The sequence below is a fragment of the Ursus americanus genome, chromosome 1 (assembly GCF_024610735.1).
Source record: "Ursus americanus isolate L20-20 chromosome 1, mUrsAme1.1.p, whole genome shotgun sequence".
Taxonomy (NCBI): Eukaryota; Metazoa; Chordata; class Mammalia; order Carnivora; family Ursidae; genus Ursus; species Ursus americanus.
Genome location: NC_142127.1, coordinates 80468313 through 80494012, shown reverse-complemented (window position 1 = coordinate 80494012; position 25700 = coordinate 80468313). Strand labels below are relative to the sequence as shown.

General features: G+C 42.1%; 1 protein-coding gene across 4 annotated transcripts in view; it reads left to right on the top strand.

Moving 5' to 3' along the window:
* The window catches only part of PLEKHM3 (pleckstrin homology domain containing M3), a 177683-nt gene that overhangs the window by 101900 nt on the left and 50083 nt on the right, over positions 1-25700 (top strand). Inside the window, exon 7 of one of the 4 annotated variants that reach the window (XM_045806608.2) lies at positions 1883-25229. The exons of the other annotated variants lie outside the window; for them this stretch is intronic. Within the exon in view, the coding sequence (XP_045662564.1) occupies positions 1883-1915 (33 nt within the window). The 3' untranslated portion in view covers positions 1916-25229. Of the gene's footprint in view, positions 1-1882; positions 25230-25700 lie in introns of those variants that run through there. 4 annotated transcript variants of the gene reach the window in all.

The window sequence follows — 25700 nt, the reverse complement described above, 5'->3', positions numbered from 1 at the left end:
AAAGAAGCCAGACAGAAAAGAATATATATTTTATTATTCTGTTAAATGAAATGTTCAAAATAGGCAAACCTGTAAAGACAGAATATAGCTGAGCAGTTACCAGCTCCTGGGGAGAGCAAGAGAATGAGGAGTGACTGCTAATGGCCCAGAGTTTCCTTTGGGGCAGATGAAAATGTTCTGGAATTATATGGTGGTGAGGGTTGCACTACTCTGTGAATATACCAAAATCCACTGAATTGTGGATTTTATGGTATGTGAATTATATCTCAATAAAAAAATTGTACAAGAAAAAAAAGATCTAAAAGGCAATGACTCTAGGAAACTCTTTGACTTGGGCTGAAGTCAAACAGTTGGAGGACTTTTTAAAAGTTTAATAAAACATGAGAGCATATAAGAGTCAAAATCATCTTTTAAAACTTTTATTAGTGCTTGTCCTTTCAATGATTGACCAGGTTAGCAACCAGGAAGAAAACCAACATCTTGTCTGTTCAACCCAAAGTTCTGAATATGTTAAGCTTTGGTTAATCATTTAAATCAACAACTCACTCCCTCAGAGGCTTTTAGACCCTAAATGAAAGCAGTACTTTCCATGTATCTATTCTTTCAAGAGTCAATTAGAAAAATTATTGTGACAACTTTCAGAGTGTCTCATACTGCTTTGATTCCGTTCCTTTGTTTGTTGTTGTTTTTCTCACTGGTTGTTTTGCCCAGGGAAATGAGGTCAACTTAAAAACTGTTCAGATCCTTCAGTCATTTTTCAAGACTTTAAACTACTTTAAGTGTTGTTTTTTTTAACTTAAGACGCGTTTTCTTTGTACACCCTGAGGGAGGAAAGTTATTTTAAATGGTAGAAGTGGTTTTAGAGCATTTAGTTGGAAAGTTCTGAGAGAACGGTAGTGTTTTAATTTTCTCGAGTGTGTCAGGTTTAACATATTTGCACACATCAGTTCCTCCCACTTCTTCAGTCCTGCACACCCTTTACTACATAATCAAGCAGCAATGATCTGCTGGCTGAGTGGGAAAAAGGTATATTTTTAATTACTGTTGCCCAGTGGCATATAAGGAGAAGAATCGATTAAAATACCTATTACACACTTACCTATTTTCTAGGACTCTACCTGATCATAGTATCTGAGGACCCACGTGAGAAGTAGGTTTAAAGGCATGGACGTAGTCTTGTAGGTGTGGTTTAAAATAGAATGGGTGGGGTGCAAAGTAAGTGCTCTTTGAGGAGGCCTTTCAAAAATGAGTTTTGATGCCAGATGAAGAGAAAGAGTCAGAGAAATTCCATATTCATTTTAGGGTGTCAAAGTAGTGTATTCATTTGGCATGATAAATCCTGCTTTTTAAAGCCTTCCTACGCCTTGTGGACGTTTTCCCCCCTTGTAATAATCAAACCACATATGCCACGCAGCTTACTTAAGTCAGTGACAGCAGTATTCCTGGTGGGCCAGACCATTAGCCCCTGGAGCCCCGTAAGCAGCTTAATCAGATTTCAGCCTCAGTAGTAAAGTGATAGAGGCAATCAGCAGCTCATCAAACTCCCTGGTGGGGGTGGGGGGCCGGCTAGAGCTCTGTGCATCCATTTAATACGCAACAGCTCACTCTAACCTGGTTCTTTGTGCCTGGTTTTAAGATCCCCAAACTTATCATATTTAGAGGAAGCTTAATTCAATTGCTTTTTCTGCCTGAGGTGGTTTAAATTGAATTTAGCTTTTGATCTGTCCTCATCTAGGCTATCAGTACTGAAGGGCCCCTCCACCCCATTTTCCCTTGGTTTCTGAGTAAATTTCAGGCATGTTTTCTGAATCTGAACTGTTCTTGTGAATATGTAAGAGAAGGGAACACAAGAGGAAAAATATATACTATTGCTCTGTGGCAGAGTGTGTCCGTGAGAGCCAGCAATCCCGCCTAACTGATGGAGCCCGCTGCCAGCCCCATGTTGTCCCATACCAGCTTGGCCTGTGTCTGGCTACTTGGTTGTCCGGTTTCATGTCAGCATCAGGAGTTTTAGAGTAAGTTATTTCCCCCCATTTCATTACCCTCCACACTCCTAAAATAAAGTTCTCTATAAAAACATCACATAAAATAACTATAGAAAAATAAATTTCAGTTTATAAATTTTGCAGGGGAGTGGAAGATGAGCTAACACAAGTATCTGAAGAGTTATAGATCTTGAATAATGATAATATAAATATCCTTCCTAAAGGCGTAGATTGCTTTCTACAAATTCCTCTTAAGTGAATTTGATTTTTTCCCATTAGCTTTTATTTAAAAAACAAAATGTGGACATCTTCCTCTCCAAAAATCAAAAAAGGTAAGAAATTAATACACATGGTAAAGGGGGACTTATAACTTAAGTATATAAAATCTTAAAATAATGTAGTATACAAAACATTAATAATACCTAAGATAAGGATGCTAAAAGAATGCTGATACCAAAAAAATTGCTCCCTTCTTCTATCTCTGTCTTCATTTTTATAAGTAACAATCCCAAAGTTTCGGAGATAGGCTCAATTCAACAATTTGGCTGAAGATTTCACGCTACCTTAATGCTTCTGTTGTTACATTCAAGACCATTTGCTCCCCGCTTCTCATCATTTGAATTTATTGGCCTCTTTGCAGGTGTTCTCCTTTGCTCCTGTACACTTGGCTGTGAGGAAGCAGATAGCGGGGACGGACACTGCTTAGCAAAAGGAACTCCCTCCAGTCGTTCTGGGAGCTGTAGTTGCCTGCCCACTAGCAATGAGTGACAGTTATTGGCAAAATTTGTAGCTGATGCTGGTGCCGAGTCCCTAATTGTCTATTTATTTCGCCAGTCATTAAGTTGCTCGCTGGGTTTTACTAGCACCTCATAAAGGTAGTAGTTGAACAACAGTCATGACCTGACTATCATCAGTCGGCAGCATTATAACATGTAACACATAAGATAGAACCAAGTCCTCCTCCTGCCGTGTAGCAGGTCCGAGGAGGGCAAAAGGTGGGAGCAGAGGCTCTCCAGATCCTAGGAGCTTGGAGGGGCACTAACTTGAGCCCGTCATTTCTTCGGTTTAGAATTTCGGGTGAATTTCTGTTCAGCGTAGTAGATACTGTTAGAAAAATTTATCCGATCCATGCTCTTTGAATGTAAATCTAACGTAATATACTGCTGATTTTTTACAAAATAAAATCATATAAGCAGAAACTTTCTGGAGGAGGAGGTGTGAATGCAGTGTTTGGTTTTTTAACTGACAGAGCAGTTCTTTGTAAAGGATTTAGCAGACAAGGGCTAAGCATCTGTGAATGAATGGACAGTATTGAGGCATGTTTTGAAAGGGGAAACTGAGGCACTGCTTTTTAAAAGCTTTCTCCTGCTTTGATACTTCAAGAGGGGAAAGTAGAATAGAATTTGTGTCTTGTTATTTTCTGTCTATCCAGCATTATCACAAATCCACGGGAAGGCTTTAAGAGGAATACAATAAAAAGACAAGCCCTGATGAGACAGTAGGAACAATGCCATAACTCCAAGTGCATTAGCTTTCTGTATTAGCTCTCTCCTTCCCCTGTAGAGTATGTGACAAACCATCTCCTTACTTACATCGCTGATAAGAAAATTCCACATTGTACCAGTAGAATACATTAGTATATGTAAGTTAATGTTCAAGAGATCATAGTTGCTTTTAAGGAGCAAATCAGAACCCTGGTTTAATAGCTCATTCCTCAGACTGTGTAAGTGATAGGAGAATTCTTCTCAAGTTCCTTCTGCTTACTGAAAGGAAAGGTCAGATTTAACTTCTAAGTTTTGGCTACCTGTGCTCTTGTGACAAAACCTAAAATGTATATTAATGACTAAATCTTCTGGTGTTACTCACCTTTGGGGCATATGTAAGCTAAGCATTGAATGATTCCATTTGTACATGATTCATGAGAAAGGATACTGGATGATCCCATGGGTGAGGCAGCTGCTTAAAGTAGCCCCTCCTAGCCGCCCCCCCCCGCCCCGGCCTACCACCTACCTCCCAACAGACATACCCGTCTTGTGGGATAAGCACTTCCCCTGGGCCTTTAATTTCCAAACTAGACCCTACCTTCAGGCTAAGGCAATTTGGATTCCAGTTAATACAAAATACTACCTGAGAAGAATAAATTATTTTGGCACTAATTCTTTTGTCTTATTAATAAGTTAAAAGTACAGGATGGTATTCAAGGGGAGATGTATTTCAACAGACATGATGATGAAAGAAGATGGAGCAGTCTGGAATTTGGAGTACTTACTAACGAGATGTGAAGTGGGAAGGATGCCAGTAGGGGAAGGCCCATAGCACTCAAGAGCCATGAGGAGAGGGAGGAGTAAATCAAATGCGTACTACCTTTCTAGAGTTGCCTAGAATGGGCTGAGCTGCTTATTCTGTGCTAAAGCAGTAAACACTTATGCTAAGCAACTGGGCGTGTAAATATTCTATGTATCGACGGACGGATGGAAGGGTGGATGAATACATACACTGTCCCAAACTTACTAGCACACTCTCCCCCCAAAGAAAAACAAACCGATTTAATGTTAGCCCCTAAACAAAACATCAGAAATGCTGCTCTGTGAAACAATGCACAGAATTCCAAAACCAAATTAAAAATATACACTTGTTATATATTCGATAATGGCATGTCGTTCATTGTTGCAAACTTTCCAAACACTAAACATTCCTCAACAGCCAGCCAACTTTTCAGTTAACTTTTTCACTAGTCCTTTACACCCATAGGACTTAGAAATTGTCATCTCTGTGACCTAAACATTTATCAAAATGGGCACTGGAAATAAAACAACACAAATGGTGGTCCTACCATGAAGATTTTCTAGCTAGTGAATACAATCACCAAAAGGCAATGTTTAAGACATTTCAAGGCCACTTTTTAAAAACAGACTTTGCTGAATTCTTCTTTGAGGAAGTATGTGAGTAATTTTGCACGGCCCTGCCCCACCAAGCAAACAATCAGAGAAAGTTATTCTCTGTGGGCGCTATTCAGAGTCAGCACACAAAGGCCGAGCCTAAGTGGGCACCCAGCACAGCTGCCCTTTCACCGAAGAAGCAACAGGTGATGACCTTTATTCACACGAGCCTGACATCTTTGAATCCACAGTCCACAGGAGCACAGCGCCTTGGTGCCCACAACCAAGTCACCAGTCTCCAAGCCTCAGCAGCCTGAGGAACTTGTATTCATAGCCTCTCAGCACCCCTGATCCCTGCGCCATTGTCCACCCAGGCGTTAGCGGGCAGGGTAACTAATTAGGAGCATTCGGATTTAACAAGCAGAAAAACAAAGTGTGACAGCTTGCCTGTGTTGTTCCATGGCCAGGGCCTGTGTCCGCCGCAGCCGTCACTGCCTTCAGAAACTTCTGAGGTAATCTGGGGCAAGATAGGAATGAGGCCTCCATTAAAACATCACTAAATCTCTGTTAGCTACTTTAGCCAGAGTTGTTCTAATCAATGAGTTAGAGAAGAAGACCATAAGTTATTGGGTGGGGAGCACAAATCATGCCTTTTAAATAAGCAGATTTTTCAAAAGTGAGTGTGTGTTTCAGGGGTAGAGGGAAGGAATTGAATGTTCCTTTTTGAAGAATTGGCAGGGAGGCACCACAGCAAATGGAAAGTCCCTGTTTCTCGGGAGAGGTGTACCTTGAGTAGCTGCTGAGTAGTTCGAGCCTCATGCTCAGTCTTCAGGGGGTTGCAGATCCTGGAGGAAGGAGAAGTGACAATGGCTAGGTGCCTGGGCTGGAACCTGGGTCTTCTGACTCCTCGGCAGGAGGCCTTCCGTCTTTGGAGTCTTGACTACTGGATTTTTGGTGTTTTGGTGGTGGGGCCAGTTAGCGGAGTGGGTGAAAGCAGGTGATTGACAAGGTGGTGATACAGATTGTTCTTTATGCCAGCTGGTCTTTCTTTGCTCAGAGAACACTTCGCCTGTCTGCAGACCCAGGCACCACACCCAGCTACAGCCACACACCTGGTCCACAGACACAGTAAAGGATTGGGGAAGGTGGGCAGGGCAGGGGCGGTGGCAGAAACTGTGGGTAGCTAAGAGCACTGTATTGCTCTTCTTCTTGGGAACCCCGGCAGAAAGAGGACCACGTGTTGTAAGTGCTGGATGGAGAGCCTCATCCTCCAGTTGAGAAAGAGCTTGGTTGAGATAAGGATTTCAGAAGTCATACGGGAGCCCCTCAAGCATAAACACCATAATAGATGAGGTAGCAGCCGCAGAACTGGATGGTTCTCAGTCAGTGCTGAAATCACTTTCCTGGAATCCAGTTTCCTGGCCCTGCTTCTACTTTGACTTCCAACCTTCTGGGTTATTTGGTTGTTGTTGATTTGGGGTTAGTGTTGTTGTTGTTGTTTCCCGTTTATAAAAATGCAGCTAGAATACTGACTAGTTGAGGGCCTGCTTTCAAAGACATTTTACTTAAGGACCTAGAGTAAGTTTGGTGTCGATCTTACCGTTGGTGGAATTAGATCCTCCCTGCCTAGCCCCTCAGCCTGCCGCTTCACACACAAATGTTGTTAGTCACTAGGAACAGGCAAGAATGGATTGGTATCCAAACTAATCTGTCACATGGTCAGAGAAATAACTGCCACACGGGCAGTCTGTGCATTAGTTATCTATTGTATAACAAATCACCCCAAACCTTAGTAACCTGAAACAAAAGTCAATCTGTGGGTCAGGAATTTGGGAGCAGTTTAATTGGGCATTTTGGGCTCCGACTCTGTTAGGAGGTTGTAATTCAGATGTTGTTTGGGGCTGCAGTCATTGGAAGAAGGCCTAACTGGGGCTGGAGGGTCTGCTTCCAAGGTGGGTTACTTCCACAGTGGCCAAGAGTTGGTGCCAGTCGTTGGTGGGAGGCCTCTGCTCCTCCTCACATGGGCCTCGCCACAGGCTGCCTTATGAGCGATCTGAGCCGGCGAAAGCCAGGCAAAGCAAACTTTTGTAGGTCTTTGCCTCGCAGGTCAGAGAGTCATCACTTCTGCCACATTCTGTACGTTTGAAATAAATTATAGTTTGCAAAGATGGCTGCAGCAGCATCTCCCATCCCACATGCCCTCCTTGCATTGTGACTCTGACATTCCTCCCATCAAGAGGTGGGGTCTGTGTTCCCTTTCCCTGAATTTGGCTGGGCTTGTAACAATGGAAGTGATGCTAGGATGCTATGTGGCTTCCAAGGCTAGGTCATAAAAGGTGATACAGCTTCCACCAGGCTGTTCAGCCTTGGAAGCAGCCACCATGTTGTAAGGAAGAAGCCAAACCAGCCCATGCACAGAGACTACAAGGAGAGGCCACATGTAGTCATTCTAGCTGACAGCCATCATCAACCACTAGGCATGGAGTGAAGATACTTTCAAAGGATTCCCCCCGTTAGTTGAAACTCTCCTCAGCAGAGGGAACAGATATAGAACAGAAAAGCCATCTCCAGTACATCCTGCCTGAACTTCTGACTCACAGAATCTGAGAATAAAATGATTGTTTTACACCACAAGTTCTGGGGTATTTTGTTTTGCAACAGTGGTCACTGAAACACCAGTAACTCAACTATTTGAAGGCTTCCTAGAGGTTGTGATCTAAGTTGAAATGTGAGGGCCTATAGGCAGAAGCCAGATGGAGGGGAATGGGAAGAGAACTTTCAGGCCTTGGTAGTTTCAAACCTGTCAACAACCTAATCTGCCGTGTTTCTTTCACGGAGGAAAGCAGGAAGAAGTTTTCATTACTGACTTTGACATTTCTGAAGAACATTCTGTCTGCATGCTTCATGAATATTTTGATAAATTGTCTCAACAAACATTCATGGAATGAGTATGATGGGATCGCTTTACTTTCCTCAGAAATGAATGTGATAAAAAAATCTGTGAAATAGTCTCCAGGCTAGAGCTACACAGAGTGTGGAGTTTATAATTTTTCTATCCCACCTGTGCTCCTGAAACATGAGCCAAATTCTCAGTCACCAAACCTTTGGCTGGGTGTCTCCTCCCTATTCATTCATTCATTCATTCATTCATTCATTCAGATGTTACGTACACACTACGTGCCCAGAGCGATGCTGGCCCGGAAGTTGAGGGAGCTCATTTTCTCAGAAAAAGACTAGTGATTCTTACTGGTTATGGTCAAACTCCTGTACTCTGTCTTTGTGCCACGAACTTCTGGTAGAGGCTACCCATGACTGTGCTCAGCCGAAGGACATCCGGCAGGATTTTACCCCTTGATGCCTCCTGCCAAGCACTCTACTGCATTGGTGGTTGGTCCTCAAGGGGCCAGAGGGATCATGAGAAGGCTGTCTAGCCAGGTGGTGAAGGCTAAGGAGGTTTCCAGCATTTTCACAAAGTTCACTCACTTGCTGTTGCTCCAGAGATGGAGCGAGATGGCAGACTCTAAAGACGGCATTGCCACACGTTCTTTGTTGAAACCCTGGGCTGCATGTGATGGTGGCCTGCACTTCGATCTGCGTTTGGAACTTGTTGCTTTTTGGTAATACCGCCCCTGTCTTTCTGAGGAAAAATTAGAAGGCTGACTAGAGCAGCCTCTCTTGTTGTTTTTAAATTTCTGGCTAAATCCTAGTGAACCATCAACACATTTGCTCCTGAAATTTTAAACAAGATTAAAGTCATTTGTGACAGCAGGGAACATCTTCATAGCCCAACAAATCAAGGAAAGGTATAGGGAGCAGCACGAGTCACTCAGAAAGCTGCTGAAGCATTAATAAGCCTGGACTTCTGTTAGCTGTTGAACAGGTTTCTTGTCACTCAGAAATCACTTCTTTCCCGAGAGCCAGTCATTCATCTATCCATACGTGAAGCAAGTGATAAATGGTGTATTATGTACCAAGCACTTACTGTGCCAGGTCTGGGGACAAGATCGGAAAGGCACAGCACCTGCCCTCTGAGAACATTCTCTCCCGGTTCTGTACTGGTATGCCAAGCACATCGCAGAGGCAGCCTAACCATTCCATTCTGCATTTAAAGGAGACCCATATGGCTTTAGAACAGGGTTCCTGCAGGAGCCAGGCAAGTGGCATCCATGCCTGAGGCAGGCCCAAAGGGAGACTTCAGGTTGTGACGAGAAGCCAGAGAGTGTCCCCCTCTGAAGGGGACAGCTGTTTTTCAGTAGCCCCAGAGTTGTCATCTCTTCCCATTTTCCAAGAGAAGCCGGAAATCCGTATTTTTATGTGAAATTTCTCAATATTTAAACACTCTGCAGGCCAAACAAAACACGGCCACTGGTTTTGACCTCTGCTTTATAATAGAGAATGCCTGCTTTTGTTCCGTCAAAACTAATGAATGCTCAATTACGAGAAGGAATTTGGAGGTTGGTGTTAGATTGTGCTCCTCAAAAGGCTCCGGACCCCATCCTAAACCCTTGAGATACTAATTGACAGACTTGCACAAGCTGACAGCTGGGCTCTCAAAGTAGACACACACAAGGAAACAGGCCAGCTATTCCAGGTCACTTTGCAAGGTCAGGGCAGCAATGCAAACATTAGGAAGGCTGAAGACAAAGGTCAGGTGGCAGCAAGGAAGCCCTCCATTTCCGCGAACTGTTGGTTAATAAATCATACGCAAAAGGTATCACCAGATTCCCTCTCTCTGGCACTGCTTTGTGAGGTGGAAAATTAAATAGAAATCAAAATTAAGATGGCTGTCAGGAGCTTTTAGGAGACCAGCAGGCCAGTGTGAGGCCAACATAGGATGAAGTTTCTGCCTGGAGCAAAGGTCTCCAGAAGGGTGATGATACCCGGTGTTGGGCACTGCAGAGGGCTTGGATGGTACAGGGTTATGTACTTGGAGCCTGGCTGCCCACATTCAAATGCCAGCTCACTCCACACTCACTAGGTGACCTTGGACAAGTCCCTTCTCTTCATAACTCAAGAAGCACTTCTTCTCTGAAGTCGGGGATAGTAGTAGTACCTTCCCCCAAAGTTGCTGTGAAGCTTAGAGGAGTGAAGACGTGTAAGGCCCTTAGAACGCCGTTTGACACTCGGAGCTCACTAGTGGCACAAGTACTGGGGTTAGCGCTGGCTAGGAGATGGGGACCTTTCGTAAATAGCTCCCTGTGGTTTCCTCGAGTGGCACCAAGACACTGCATCTCTGGACACCAGACGGCAGCCACCACACGGGAGTCCTGTTTGCTCGACCTGTTTTGCCCCTCAGACTCTGCATGGGCTCCTGGCCACAGGATCCTGCTGTAGCGGCAGCATGGACCAGCCCCTTGATAGGGAAAGCACAGAAACCCTGGGTGGGCTTCCTCCTGCCTCCAGGGTGGTCCTAGACCAGACCTCCCCAGTGGCCCCACAGGGGGGCTCCTCTTCCAGAGCCTCCCACCCCCACCCCCTTCCTGGCCAGGCAGTGAGACCTCCCTAGAGGGCTGGGCTAGATAAAACAAGTCAGAATCACACGCTGGCCTCCTAGCCTCACCATCTTTCTTTGGTCTTGCTAAGAGACCTTCAGCACATGAACCAGAAGCTGAGTTTTGGCTTCCCCAAAAAAGGTAGGCACCTCCAACACCTGTCTCTTGGAAGAATGCGTGCCCTTTTGGTGGGCTGTACAGAGATCATCTTTTTAATTTTAACAAAAAGCATTCTTTGAGTTTTGTAGAATCATACAATGTACATTTTTTAAGCTTAAAAAATACTGAGTCCACACTGTTTCTGTAGCTATAGAAGGGTGGAGCTTAGCAGACTAAACTGTTGGCAGAAACAAAGAGAACCCATGTTTCCTTCCCACCTGCAATTATAGTTTTACTAGCTTGTAAAGCACACGTAGAATTTGCAGCACATTCTTCCTTTGCAGTCGGGGAGAGGCCCTGCTGTGAGTGTAATTGGCTTTCTAGCTTCCTTTAACGTGCAGGTGGAAGGGAGCCGGACTGAAGGACCTTCACTCTCAGAATTAACTGATGTTGAATTGTGTTTAAATTCCACGCATCTCCCTGAATGCATGTGTTCCATTAAACCTTAGGAGTGGAAACACAGCTTACCTCTGAAAATATCCCCATCCCTGTCCCTTCTTATGGCTTTACAAAAATGGAGGGTTTTTTTTTTTTAAAGGATTTTTAACCCCTGAAGGGATTATTCTCAACCCTGTTAATCCGTGTGTTAAAGACATAGGGCATCTTTAAATGACAATTTCACACAGTACATCCAACTTGGACCACTTTTTTCCTCCAGCTTTGGCTTTGTACAAATCTGTTCCCAAGAGACTATTTACTACTTTGTTTCTGGAGCCCTAAGTTTGCTTATTTGTGGAGTGAAAGGTTGAAGTAAACAATTTTTACAGCCCCTCCCAGCTCTAGGATCTTGGTTCCATGATCCTTGAGAAGTGATTAAATTGTAGAAGCCACTCTACATTTATCTATCTACTTTCTGGGACTTCCTTTCCAGTTTTCATAACTGGGCTCTGCATAGCAGGAAATCTGGAATGAAAGCTAGATACCCGCTCCTTCAGTTCCAGGGGACAAATGTCAACATTTCCATTTGTCAAAGATCAACTGATGTTTTGACTTTTTGTTCTTAAATAGCAGTTTTAAGCATTTTTACAAATAGGAGCTTAAGGACAGCCTACAAAACAAGTCAGATATACTAATTTTATGCAGCCCTTAAAGACAAATTCACTACATAATACCTGACAATCTAGTGGCAGTTTGAATAGTGCCCGGCATGCAAAAGTTGGCCAGTAAAAATGTGCAGAAGCTAATATGCGATCTAGTGAGATTGCTCCTAGAATGGGCGGCATCAATCAGGTTATCTAGTGAACTAGGAGTTGGCATTTGTGTCAGGGCTAACAGCAGAGTCAGGTAGAGGACAGTAAAAGAATGGGGCATCATAAGGGAAGGCTTAGACCCAAAGAAAAAGGGAATCTGGGGAAGGATGTTGTGGAATGGATTCTTGGCTGGAGCAGAGGTCAAGGGTACAGAGAGAAAGTCTAGACAATCCCAGGTAGTAAAACTAGTGTTTGAGTTTCATCTTTTTCTCCTTCCTCTGTCTGCTGCCAGCTGGGGGCAGGGACTGATCATCTGACAGAAGGAACGAGAGAGGGCCAGGACTCTCAGTCTGCTTGCTTCATCCCAGAGTTGTGGAGACACAGCCTCACTGAAGGCAAGGGGCCTCTCCTTTCATGGCACTTAGTCAAGGAGGGAGGAGAGGGACATTCGGAAAACCGACGAGCCAGGGTGACCATAGTTCATCTTTTACCAAGTCACATAATATCTCTGGTGCTTAAAATCTTTATAAAATGAGAACATTGTATTAATTAATCATAGCTATTTTTTATTACATGTTCAAAAAATGTGACTTTTATTATAGAATGCTTACTTTAGGCCGGACCGTGTTCTAAATCTATGTGGATTATCTCCTTTAATCCCAGTAGCTGTCTGAGATAGGTACTGTTATTACCCACCTTTTACACATGAGGGGGAACTTGCCTAAAGTCATCTAGCTAAGGTGGAGGAGCTGAAATTCCAACCCAAGCTGTCCTGTTCTAGCACATATCCTCTTTTGTTTCAGTTTTGTATGAAACATTTCAGATTTACTGAATCAAAGAATAACAGATATGACCAGCTGCTCGGTTATCCCTGCAGCTGAAGGATTCCCTTCTCCAATGGGCACACACTCTGAACCACTACATTGTACTATTTCCCGCCCACACTAACATTATTTCGAGAGGCATCCTGGTACCAAGACCCACCTGGCAGCAAGGCCAAGCCCTACCATTGCTGAAGCTCCACCACATCTTACCACTGGGTAGGAGGGAATAGAAGGCAAAGAGGGGAATAGAACTATGTAAATGGACCCATCACTAGACTCAGAGCACAAGCACCACAAAAGTAAAAATTGCAGTGCCCAGCAGAGTCAGTGTAGATTTTGTGATCATAGCGGTCAGGCCCAGGTACCTGCCCTGATTCCCCCAAATAGTCCAAGCCCCTAAAATTTCTACAGGTCACTTTTATCCGCTGCTGTGGTGGTCAGATATTTTTGTTCTTTCCAACCCAGTGATCAGTAATCGTCAAAAACAGCAAAATTCCAGAACAAAGAACTGGATAACACACGGAATGTATTATAGTCCCAAAGGAAAAGCATGCTAATTACATATGAACTTATGATACTATGAATTTGCTTTTTGTTTTTTTTTTTAAGTTTGGACTTAGCATATTCTATATTCATAGCTATGGCTGACCTGTGTCAGTGTGTGTTTATATATTTATAGCTAGTCTGCTTCCAAAAAGGGCTTTTGTGGTAGAGCTGCTGCTTGTTCTCTTCGTGTGTGTGCACGCGCACGTTCATAACTGGCTAATTTTAATTCCCCTCCCTTGCCATTGGTTTAAATCATTGGCATATGCCCTTATCCAAGATGATTCTTTGCTGCTCAGGATCCTGTGTGCCTGGAGTTCTGCTAGCATCCCTCCCACAGAATGTGGTTAGAAAACCTAACTCTTCTAGAATTGCCTTCAGCCTAAAGGTTCCCCTCAGCTACTGGAAGAATAGAGAACAAAAATCTGATGCAGCTGACATTTTAGGTGTGTATATAATTTACCAAATTGTTGACCACTCAGCTCTTAGTCAGTGGTCACAAAAGGAATTAGAAACCCTCTCCTGCTACCCCACAACCCAAAGAAGGAAGGGTGTTAGTTGGCTTTGGCACAGAAGCCTGCTGGCACACAGTGTCACACAGCAGCACAATGGTACATTTTGGCCACAAAAGGCTTTGGGGTGGCGGAAAGGGCCAAAATAGTTGTGGCATAAGTTGGCCAAGATATTAAGCAGATCTGAGTTTAATTTGACATAAAGATAACAACTCTTTTTTTTGTTTTCCAACTGGCTGCTGCTTTCTCTGTCTCCATGGGACCAAAGATTTCAGCCAGGAGCCAGTTCATAAGGGCATTCAAGTCCTTTCAAAGTGAGACATGTAATGGTCTTTACACAGGCTTTCACGTTTGGCTGGACAAGATGGAGAGAGGATAAAAAGACACATGGGGATCTGGGAGAAGCTGAAAATGGATCTTGAGGCTTGAATTCCTTCTATGAGTTTGCTTAAGCCACATTGCCTGAGCTTAGAATAGAGAGGCAGGCAGTCTGTCTCCTTGGGATAAGGAAAGATTTGGAACTCAGCTACTGTGAGGTCTTGGCCCCTACTGTGTATTCTGGTTTGTTTTGTTAGCACAAGCAAGTTATTCTCGTTTCTTGCCTCTGGGGTTTTCTTCAGCACACTTAGAAGCTGTGAGTCTCCACCCCACTGATGGGGTGGACAGAATGGGATAATGAAAGGGGTGGAGAGACAAGTTGCTTCAGCTGCTTAGGATAAGGAAGGCAAAAAAACTTCAGACCTTGGAGCTAGCTTCTGAGTCCATCGAGGCCAGGGAGGGTGGTAGGGGCACCACAAGGACTGAAGTCCTCTCTTCCAAAGGTACTAATGGGGCCAGCTCTGCTAGTTCGGAAAACCAACTAATAGTCTGAATTGCAATTTTATTACCCATGAAATGGTTAACAGTGGAGGAGAAGCTGCAGAATTCTGCAAAGTAATCAATGAAGTGTAACCAATCAAAAGGGATTATGAGATATACCTAAAAATGGTAAATGTTATATATATCTACCACAATAAAAAGAATACTAGCTTCTTTTTAAAAAAATGATTATGAGCACCACAGGAAAGCACCAGCAATTCTTGACTTAGGGACTATGTTTCACGACCTTCTAAGTATTTGTTAAGTGCTAGGTACTATGCACTATGCTGTGGATTCAAAATAGGTGTAGGACAAGGTACACATTCTAGATGGGCAGTATGCTGAAGGGGTCCTCTGAATGGACAGGAGATACATTAGGAGAAAATGAGCAACCCTTCATACCCACGATCTGGAGGTGCCTGCCCCGTTCCCAGGCTGGGGGCAGAGAGAGTACGGTTGCAGGATTCTTGCCAAGACTATGTTGTGCATTCCCTGAATAAAATGTGAGCTCAGTTAGTTCGTAGGCCTGCTTGTAAGGGCCTTTAAAAATAATCCACAAGGGGTACCTGGTTGGCTCAGTGGGTAAAGCATGCAGCTCTTGATCTCAGTGTTGAGTTCAAGCCCCATGTTGGGTGTAGAGCTTAAAAATAAATAAATAATGTAAATGAAAATAAAAACAGTCCATAAGTGGAAAATTCAACCTTGAATGCAAGTCTTTATTCATCCTGGACTCCACTACTAAAAACGATACCTGGGCAAGAGGAAATATCCAATAAATATGGAGTGAATGAATGTGTCAGTTACGGAAGAGGGAGACAAGGATGAGAATGAGCTCAAAAGGGGCTGTGCATTAATTCAAGCTATGGTACTGCGTAAATGAGCATTTGTGAACTGAAGAGCTCACTAAACTAATCTTCTGTTTTTCTTTGGGATTGTTGAGTCCTGAGTTTGGACTAACAATTTTCAAGTAAATCTTTAAATAACCGCAGTCTGTTGTTTACTGTAGCGTGCCCTCTGAAAGTCAGGGTAGTGTCATGGTTGAGGGCATGGTGTCGAGCCGCACAGCCTGGGCTTGTATCTTAGCTGCACCCCTCACCTGCTGTGTGACCTTGAGCAAATAACTGAAACTTGTTATGCCTCAGTTTCCTTATTTGTAAAGTGGGGATTATTAAAGTACTTATTACCTCATAAGATTGTGAGGTTAAGGGAGTCACAAATACATCAAGTGCTCTGAGGAATGGCTGGCGGATAGTGAATATTCTGGGAGTGCTGTTGTTAAAAGTCCCTCACAGTCATATTAACAAAATTCAGTTGATTTACACACTGTAATGAGGCTTTATCAGGCACCCTGTGACCAGGGGTGCTTGCTTTCTCTGTTTTATTCTAACAGTTAAAGCTATCTGTGAACAGTAAGAACACTAAAACAGACATTAGAAACTGAAATGATACAAAGGGGATTCCCTGCCTGGACAGTTTGATGTATATTTCACATCCTCTTTCCACCACTACCACCAATCTTTTCTAGTTTAGATGACCCCAATTTCTCCATCTCTGACATGGATAATAATTTACCTTCCATGGCTGATAAGGGAGCAAATAAAATTTATATATATAACTTTTATTGAAGTATGTGAGCAAATTAAGTGTAATAAAAATGCCTTTTCAAACGGCCCAGCAGAAATCACGAATGCTGGCATTTTAAAAAATACATTTAAAATAGTAGTTGAGGGCGCCTGGGTGGCTCAGTCAATTAAGCGTCTGACTCTTGATTTCAGCCCAGGTGGAGATCCCAGGGTTGTGAGATTAAGCCCTGCATCACTGGGTATGGAGCCTGCTTAAGATTCTCTCCCTCGGCCTCTCTCCCTCTCTCTCTAAAAATGAAAGTATTTAAAAATAGTTGACTTATTAGTAATCATAGCTTTAGAATATTGTTTCTAAAGTGTAAGTGATAATAGCCAACAGAAGCATAAGGACGACAACATGTAGCCATCATGATATAGAGATAAAACTAAAAAAATCAGAGTTTGGTGGGGTGATATTGCCAGTAACATTGCATTTAAGAACGATAGCTTTTTCTACTATCAGGTCTTTCTTATAGCATATTCTTGATAGTAAATTACTTTTATGTAAGTGTGTACAAATATATATTATACACGGTCGTGTGTTTAAGGAAATGGTCTCCTTTCCATAATTTGAAAATTCCTGGTAACTCCATTTCATTAACACCTTCTCACGTGCTGTTAGCTATCCACTCCCTAAGATGCCCTCTCATTTATGCTGCTGACATTACCTTGTGACAGAATTATGATTACTACAGCTAGTTTGGAATTCTTTAAAAAGTGAATGAAAAACACAGAGGAAAAATTAATAACCTGTGCACGGGGAAGGGCTGGGGTGGTAGGAGCAGGGAAGGCAGGCAGCTTGGCCCGGGAATGGCTCAGGAATGGCACTGGAAACGGGAGAAGAAAGGGAGCTGGCTGCCTCAAGACATGTTATTTTTACTGCGGCTTCTTGCTCCTCTCCACCCCCACCTCTTCCAGTCTGAGCTTTGAATACAGTTGAATTTTCACCGCAGAACTTGGCTAGATCTCCTCAGGGACTTTCTCTTTCCCATCTTTCCATAAATTATAGGTTTGCACATGAGAACAGAACAGATGATTCCCATTATCTTTTGGGTTGGGTTAGGATTTTTTTTTTTTTTTAAACCTGCCCACTCTTAAATGTGTATCCTAGTTCAGGGAGGTGGAGCTTTTGTTAACACAGTGGCGTATCCACTAACGAATTGGTCTACTCCTCCTTAATAGGATGGTTTTAACCTGGTTTCCTTGACCAGTATGATTGCGATCATTTTCCTTGGCCTTTAAATACTCACAGGAAGTCAGTGCTCCAGAAGAGCCGGGCCTTGCCTGAGTTAGTCACCAGTATCCCCAGCACTTGAACACCACCTGGCATACTGCGGACTCTGCATGAATGTCTGTGGAAATTTAGCTCCTTGCTTTGGTGGTTAAGTGACATTTCGAGGACACTATTATACTTTCATAAGTGACCCATTCAGATCATTGTAATCAAATAGATCCAAAAGTGTTCATTTACCCCAGAACAGAGAGACCATTTATAGGTAAGATGTACTACTCACTAAAGCTAGAGCCACTGCTAGTAGTTACGGTTTATCGAGCTCTAACCCTGGGCACCCTTAAAAGAAAAAAAAGAGAAAGATTTTAAGTAATCTCCACGTGGACCCAGTACAGGGCTTGAACCCCAACTCCAAGGTCAAGAGCTGCATGCTCCACCGGCTGAGCCAGCCAGGTGCCCCTGGGCACTCTTTTCGATTAGATACCCGGACCAGATGCAAACTCAGTAAAGGAAGGGAAAGGAATGTACCATATTGCATCGGAGTTTATTCTGCTCTTCATGGTCTCCCCTAAAGTACTCGAGCTAAGCTTTCTAAAAGGAGTAGGTCCTAGGGAAAAGGTGCAAAGGGAAATTAGAAGATGTGACTTCATTGCACTTCCAGCATCTGGAACATTCTCTTGCTTACGGACATAATAAAAGTAGAGTGAAGGAATTTACAAAAACTGTCCTTGACAGTGTGGGAAGAAGAGAAGTGGGAAAGAACGGGTAACATTTTTAAGAAAGAAAAGTTAACATTTGAGGCAAAATTCAATAGAAAAGGTGAGCGACCTTCCTGAAAAAGCAGAGCAAATGAGGGTGAGGACTTGGCCTGATCAGAAGAAACCTAGCAATCCAGAGGTCTGTAGAGAAAAGGGAGGCGTCTTACAAATGGAGGATGATGACAGCAAAAGGGAAAAGCTGCAGTGTTCAGCTTGGGACACTGGAGGAAGAAACAGCCAGAGCTGAATGGAGAGGAGGAAGAGGCAATAAAGGTGTTGTCAAGAAACAGGTTTAGGGACGGAATAAACGGTCCCTCCCCGGGAAATGGACAGGGACTAAAGAAGACAGATATTTTTAAAATCCAGATCCTTCTGAACGAAGCCACCATCAAGGTAGACCCAACACAGGGTCTAGAGATTGCTATAAATTTCCAAATGACCTTATCTTGTAGTCTAACAAACTAACGTGTACTTGTCCACTATCTCTTACCCTACCCAACCTTGACCAAGATCTACTAAATTAATACCCTCTCTTTCTACTTGACTGCCCTGGCAGTGCTGTTGTTCCCTCTGTACTAAATATAGCTCCAGGGACAAAAGGGATGAAACACATGAAAGGCAACAGCTCTGGATATGTTAATATATGTCTTTCTTGTTCAGGACCAACTAATCCATCTCAGGAGCCCCCTAGAATGACTGCTTTTTGATGTTAGCTTATTTATTTGATGATTTAGTGATGAGTAAGTCCTCTCTCACTATATTTCGCAATACGAATTTAATCATAACGTGTAGCCACTCTGAGGGTTAAATCCTATGTTAATTCTATTGTTTACTCTAAATAGAGGGGACATTGATTTCATAATTAAAAGCCTCATATATTTAGATGGCCTTGTTTACCTAAGTAGTGACTTACAGTTAAGACCCTGAAAGCCTTTCTGTATGGCGTGACCTTTCTGTGTCAAAGGCATTGTGTACCATGCCTTAAAGGCAAAAAAATATATCACTCAGCAGTGTTTTTAGCCAAGAAAATGGGGCATGGAAGGAAACAAGCCAAATGAGCAGTAAATTACCATAGATCCGTGTATACAAAGTTATTCTTTTAATTCAAATTACCAAAGAATGGTCATTCTTATTCCCTAGCTCTCTGTTCTCTCCAGAAATAATGTTACTATATTACCGTATGCCTGATACAACTTAATATAGGCCTTCAGCATCCTAATTTGGCATTCCTCAAAGTGTGGGATATTAAGAATAACATTTTTGAGCTCTTAATGTGCTATTTACATTTCTGCAAGCTTTACGTGTATCTACTCATTTGACCCTCACAACCGACCTGTGAAGTGGGTATTACTGTTATGCATTTCTTAGATGAAAACCTTAGGCAGAGCAGGTTAATAACTTGCTCAAAGTCACCAGCTAGTACATGGAAAAGTCTCAGAATTTGAACTCAGGCAGGCCAATTTAACCCCAGTGCTTTTTTTTTTTTTTTTAATATTTTATTTATTTATTTGACAGAGATAGAGACAGCCAGCGAGAGAGGGAACACAAGCAGGGGCAGTGGGAGAGGAAGAAGCAGGCTCATAGCGGAGGAGCCTAATGTGGGGCTCGATCCCATAACGCCGGGACCATGCCCTGAGCCGAAGGCAGACGCTTAACCACTGTGCCACCCAGGCACCCCAACCCCAGTGCTTTTAATAACTGTGCAAGGACACCTCTGATTCCATGGAATTTCTACCAAAATGAAATTGGTTGGTACAAGAGATGCTTTAGACAGTACATGGACATGGCATTAAATGACATTTAATTGTGTCATGAGAAAATTATTCCCTTCAATTCTCTGTTCTTGAGGTTAAATTAAACAAAGATTTATTCTGGTGCTGCTGTGACTTGAACCCCTAACACCTGCTAATCTTTTTTTTTTTTTTTTGAACAGAGCTGGCAGCAAGCTCAGGGTCTTCCAGCCAGTTGTGTTATCTCGATTTTATGGCAAGGGATACTGGTTTCCATTTATGGTATTCATATAAGGCTCTCATTTTTAAATAAACTTACTTGAGTCAACAAATGACTCCGTCTAAATAAAGCATTAAGTAAATATCACAGGTGGAATGCAGCTATGACAACGTTTGTGAAAGTGTTTTCACATGATTGAAGTTTGGGAAAAACTGTCCTGATTCTTCTATTTTGAAGTTAACTTTAAAGCAAAGGTTTTGGCAAACATTGAGTGAGATTCCTTGTGCTCTTATCAAAAAGATCCCCACCTTCCCTCCATGGATTGAGGACTAATCTGGGATGGTGTTTTCACTAGGTCATACAGAAGGGAGAAAAATAATATATGGTGGTGAATTTTTAATAACATCATATAGGCTAAAATTTTTTTTCCTGAAATCATACTCTATCTGCTTTTTTAGTTTTAAAATCCCATTACTTTCTTATGAAATGATAGTGATAGTCAATAGATCATCTTTAATATCCTTATTTGGCAGAAGTACAAATTCGAAACTTTAAAAAAAATTGTGCCAATCCAGAAAACATGAAATTTGGGTGCCATTGCTCAGTCACTATTCATGGTAGGATTCCTCTTTATCACTTAGCAGTCTTGCGTACTTCAGGAAGGGTGATATGGAATCATGCCAAACTCTTTCTAAAGTGCATTCAAGCATTTTCTTAAGGGAAATTATTAAAGAGATCCTGCTTATGAAATTCTCTCATGTCTGTTCTCTAGGTTTATAGGTTTCCTATCAAGACTTCAGTGCTAATTACTAATAAAATAATTTTTGAAAGATGAGATATCTCTGAAATTGTTACCATGAGCAACCAATCCATTGGAATACTCATATTTGCTAAAATGTTTATTTCATTTTGCACTTCCAAAGTGGAAAGTTCAGAGCACAATTGAGAAATACTTAAATAGTCATTGGCTTTTTGTTTGTTTTTCTTTAATGTTGCTGCTGTTGTTTCTGGGACTCAGGAGAATAGAGAAGCTAAAAATCTTGGACATATTTAAGAAGAAAAGTCATTTTTCTGTTTTTTCATTTCATGCTTTGACCAACACATTTACTCTGAGATTTCAGAGTTGATCTAGAAGGAAGCCATTTGGAGATGCAGAAAGAGTTGTAAAAGGGAGAGGAGGCCCCAAATGTCCAATGTCAAGGAGACTAGAGTTGGAAGGGTTAGTTGTAAGGCTAAAAACACAGACAAGAAGCAAAGTTCAAAGACTCCAGCAAAATTTAAGATGATTTGTCAGGTTAGGTCTGAGTTAGCCAGGGGAGATCTGGCAAGTTCAAGGCCAGCACTGGCCAGCAACCCCAAATCAGCAGGATTGCTGCCGTACTCAATGTTCTAAGGAAGAAAACAGAAACCAGTTAGAGAGCTCTCCAACCTGAGACATTCCCAGGCCCCTGGATCACTCTGTAGACTTGGTGGATAGGACTGGCTTTCATGTTTTTATTGCACTAACTCTAAGATGTCTGAGTAGCCCTGTCCCTTGCATGGCTTTCCTTGTACCTTTAAGGATCTTTGTAGAGAGACAGGCAAATTTGCATTTTCATGTGCCCAATGACCTCAGTTTCAGCAGCAGATGGCAATAGCTTGTTCTGATCTGATGCTAAGCCCCTTGTCCATATGGAGTCTTTCATGATCCAATACAAGGGGACCTGGAACAGGCCTATCAGACTAATGTCATCTTTTTTCTCTTGGGAGTAGCCATGACCCAGAGTACCTGCAGAAAGCAGGGCCAGACTGAAATATATGGATGCCTAAGCAGGCTGATAATTTGGCACCTTACTCATTGGTACTCTTTAAACATACTTTGAATATGTACTCAAAGAGTATTTAATGTATTTAGTAGATAGGGAAAGAGGGAGAGAAACTTGTTATCAATAAAAATACATTATACTTCTCTCTGTTGAAAATGAAGAATTTATTACATGCTCTAACAGTAGCACTACCTTTTTAACTTACTTGGAATGGGATTCCTGATAAGTGTTTCCATAACTCTGAACTGGATAGTGTTAGTCACAGCCTCTCCAAGAGTACAAGCAATATACATGGATGTAATTACAAAGTCTTGATCAAAATATACTTGGTTTTTGTTTTTTTCTGGCTCTCATGTCAGCAAAATGTTTCCAACTTTTCGTATACTGGACCTTGTCATCATCGTTTTTCTTTTTCTTGCCCAATTGTCCTAGCTAGAACCTCCAATAAAATGTTGAATTGATGCATTGAGAACAGACATCCTTTAGTTCCTGATCTTAAGTATAAAACATTTGATTTTTCATCATTACATATACTTTTGAGTTTTTCCATGGATAACCTATATCTTTTGAAGAAGTTCCCTTCTTTTCTTAGTTTGTCAGATGCTTTTTCCACAGAGAAATGTTGGATTTTGTCTAATGCTTTTTTGGGGGGGGAGGGGGCCATCTATTGAGATAATCATGTAATTTTTGTCCTTTATTCTATTAATATGGTCTATTACATTGTTTGATTTTTAGGTGTTAAGCCAACCTTGAATTCCTGGGATGAATCCCAATTGGTCATAGTGTTCAATTCTTTTTATATGTTGCTAGATTCAGTTGACTAGTTTTTTGTTTATTTTGCCTTGTTTTGAGAGAAAGAGAGCAAGTGATGGGGGTGGGAGGCAGAGGGAGAGAGAGAGAATCTTAAGCAGGCTCCACACCTAGCACAGAGCCTAACACAGGGCTTGATCTCACAACCCTCAGATCATGACGTGAGCCAAAATTGAGAGTCAGATGCTTAACCAACTAAGCCACCCAGGTGCCACTGGCTAGTTTTTGGTTTTTTTGAGGATATTTGTATCTTTTTCCAACTGTATAATTCTTATTTTTGTTTGCAATTTTTACAGAATCAGTTGACATTTATGCAATGAAACTAATCTCTTGCACCCCTGTTAATTGATTGCTCAGATGACTGTCAGCTGCTTCATTCCAAGATGCTTTCCCTGGCTGACAGTTTCTCTGCACATGTGCTTACCACCAAATTCTCAGTACTCCACATATGAAGAAGTTTCTTAAAATTTCCACTGCCATCTACTTATCTTCTAGAGGGATAGGTCACATTTGCCAGTAATTTAAGGAGTAGCTGTGGAAACATGAGTCACTGGCACCTTATTTCCAATTTATTTGGTGATAATGTAGTACAATTTACCAGGTCATGTCCTGGGACTGGCAGGCCACACCATAATCTAGCTCTGATGGTGGAGGCTGAGAAGAAGAACTTGCTCATTGGACTCTGATGTTTGGGTTCATAGTCCCTGATAGTCACGGGGGGCTCCCGGGATTCTTTCCATTTTATATTTTGCCAGCTATGGCTTGGGACAGCATAATCACAACACAATATTCATATCTTCTCCTTTCATCACTTTCTTTGGGAGAAAGGAGACAGAACACCTAGGCGAGCACATGGAACCAAAGCCTTGCCAGCTGGTGCTGCAGTCGCATGTGTGGAGCTCCCAAGCTTCGAGTGCAGGGTTCGATGAGGACAGCTTGTTGAGCGGGTGTACCAGGTACCAAGACAGACTTGGATCTGCCTTTTAGTCTGAACCAACTACCTCAGTGGAAAATGATTTTTGTTATTTGATTAGAGCTTTAGGCTTAGGCAACTCTCATTGTGATAACTCAGGCCTTTTATAACTGTTTTCAGAGGAAGAGAGACAAAGAAAACAAGGGAGAACAACTCTGACCATGGTCTAAAGCCAGGCTTCTGTCACTAAGCAATAAAGAAAAAAGCTCAAGTAGCCCTTGCATAAGTGGGAATTTGCGGTTTCTAAAGCTGCCCATTCCCCAAACGACTAAAATATGTTATTGGCATTTGGCACTGTTTCCTATGTTTTGCTCTCCTTAAATTTCTCTTTAAAAGGGTTTGAGTTTAAAGGCAGAACCACCGAAAAATGCAATTTAATCATAGAACTGTGAAAGGCCGAGTTAACCCCAGGATGCCCTGTTTTGTTTTGTTAAACCAGCACTTTGAACCAGGCTTATTCCCAGGGGCTGCTAGGAAGTCTAAGGGTAGGCAGAAGGGAAGGAAAAGAGAGGCAGGGGAAAAAAGAAGTAGGCCAGGCCAGCCCTGGGATGGCACGCTCACGCACCAAGGGCTTCCTGCCATCACCAAGTGAATCCAGGTTGTGCCCTGGAAAGAGTAGGATAAAGGGATGGGAGACTGAAGAAAGAGAACCCAGAGCCAAGGGCAAGAGTGGACGGACTCACCGGTGGCAGTCTCCCAGACCACAAGCTGTCACAGGACAGAACACTAGACTTCCAGGGGCTTCTTGACCCCAATTCACTTCTTTAAAAGTTCTGTTTTCCCCCCAGATTATTAAAATATTTTCATGTCACAGAATCTGGAAGTACAGTTACTAGGGAGAAAGTAATCAGCAGCAGCATGGCAGAGAGGTTCAGATCCCAGCCCCTGGTAGACCAGAGTTTGAGTCCCAGCTCCACTGCTTAGCATCCTCGCATACAGTGGGGGGAATAAAATCTCACAATGATATGAGGATTAAATGAGATCACATACCTAGCCAAGGTTAGCTGCAGCTGCTGCTATCACTAATTACTATTAGCCCACCAGAACAGTTAATAATTAGATATACATCTGGCTAGTTCTTTTTTATGCATATATTAGGTATAAAACATGGCTCATTCTTTACAGGATATAAATTTTTATCTTGCTTTAGCTTATTAAATAATCTTCAGAGGCACTGGTTCTTATGATTTCTTGTAGAAGATTCCATTGCTATAGTTTAATGCCTTTTCCTTTTTATTGGACATTTAGGGTTTTCCAATTTGTATTATAAATAATACTAGGATATACATCCTTGTATAAAATCATTTAGCTTCTGATTAAGATAAATTCAGAAGAGGGATTATTATAGTCAGGGTTTGAACTTTTTAAAAGCTCTGGATACAGTTTACTAGATCAGTACCTGCCAACATGGCAAGTTCTCCCTCCAGCATTAGCTATTGTTATTTTACTTATTCTTTTTTTTAAGATTGATTTATTTATTTGGGAGAGAGAGAGAGAAGGAGAAGTAGGCTCCCCGCTGAGCAGGGAGCCCGATTTAGGGCTCCATCCCAGGGTCCTGGGATCATGACCCAAGCCAAAAGCAGACGCTTAACTAGCTGAGCCACTCAGGTGCCCCAGCCATTGTTATTTTGAACGAACACACACACACACACACACACACACACACACACACACACACACGTCTTTGATAATTTTAGAGGCAAAAAAAAAAAAAAGATTCCTCATCATTATTTGACTTCGCATATCTATTTTTTTTATTATTTGGGAAGCTAAATATTTTTTTTGTATGTTTATTACTACATTTTAAAAAATGATCACATCTTTTGCCCATTTGGGACAGGCTATTTTTTCAGTTAGTTTGCATGAGTTCCTTATACGTTAGGTGTCATGTTTTTCCTAGTTTTGTTGCTTGCCCCTGAATTTTATATATAATGCTTTGATAAACAAAAGTTTTCAACTTTTACGAGCTCAGATCTGTCCACTTTTCCCTTTTGTGATTTTTTCTGTGGCTTTAAAATCCTACAAAGCCTTTCTCCATGTTTGAATCAGATAAATAATAAATTGTGTTCCTCTTTAAAATAATTTTATACATTTAATAAGTTTCTGGGA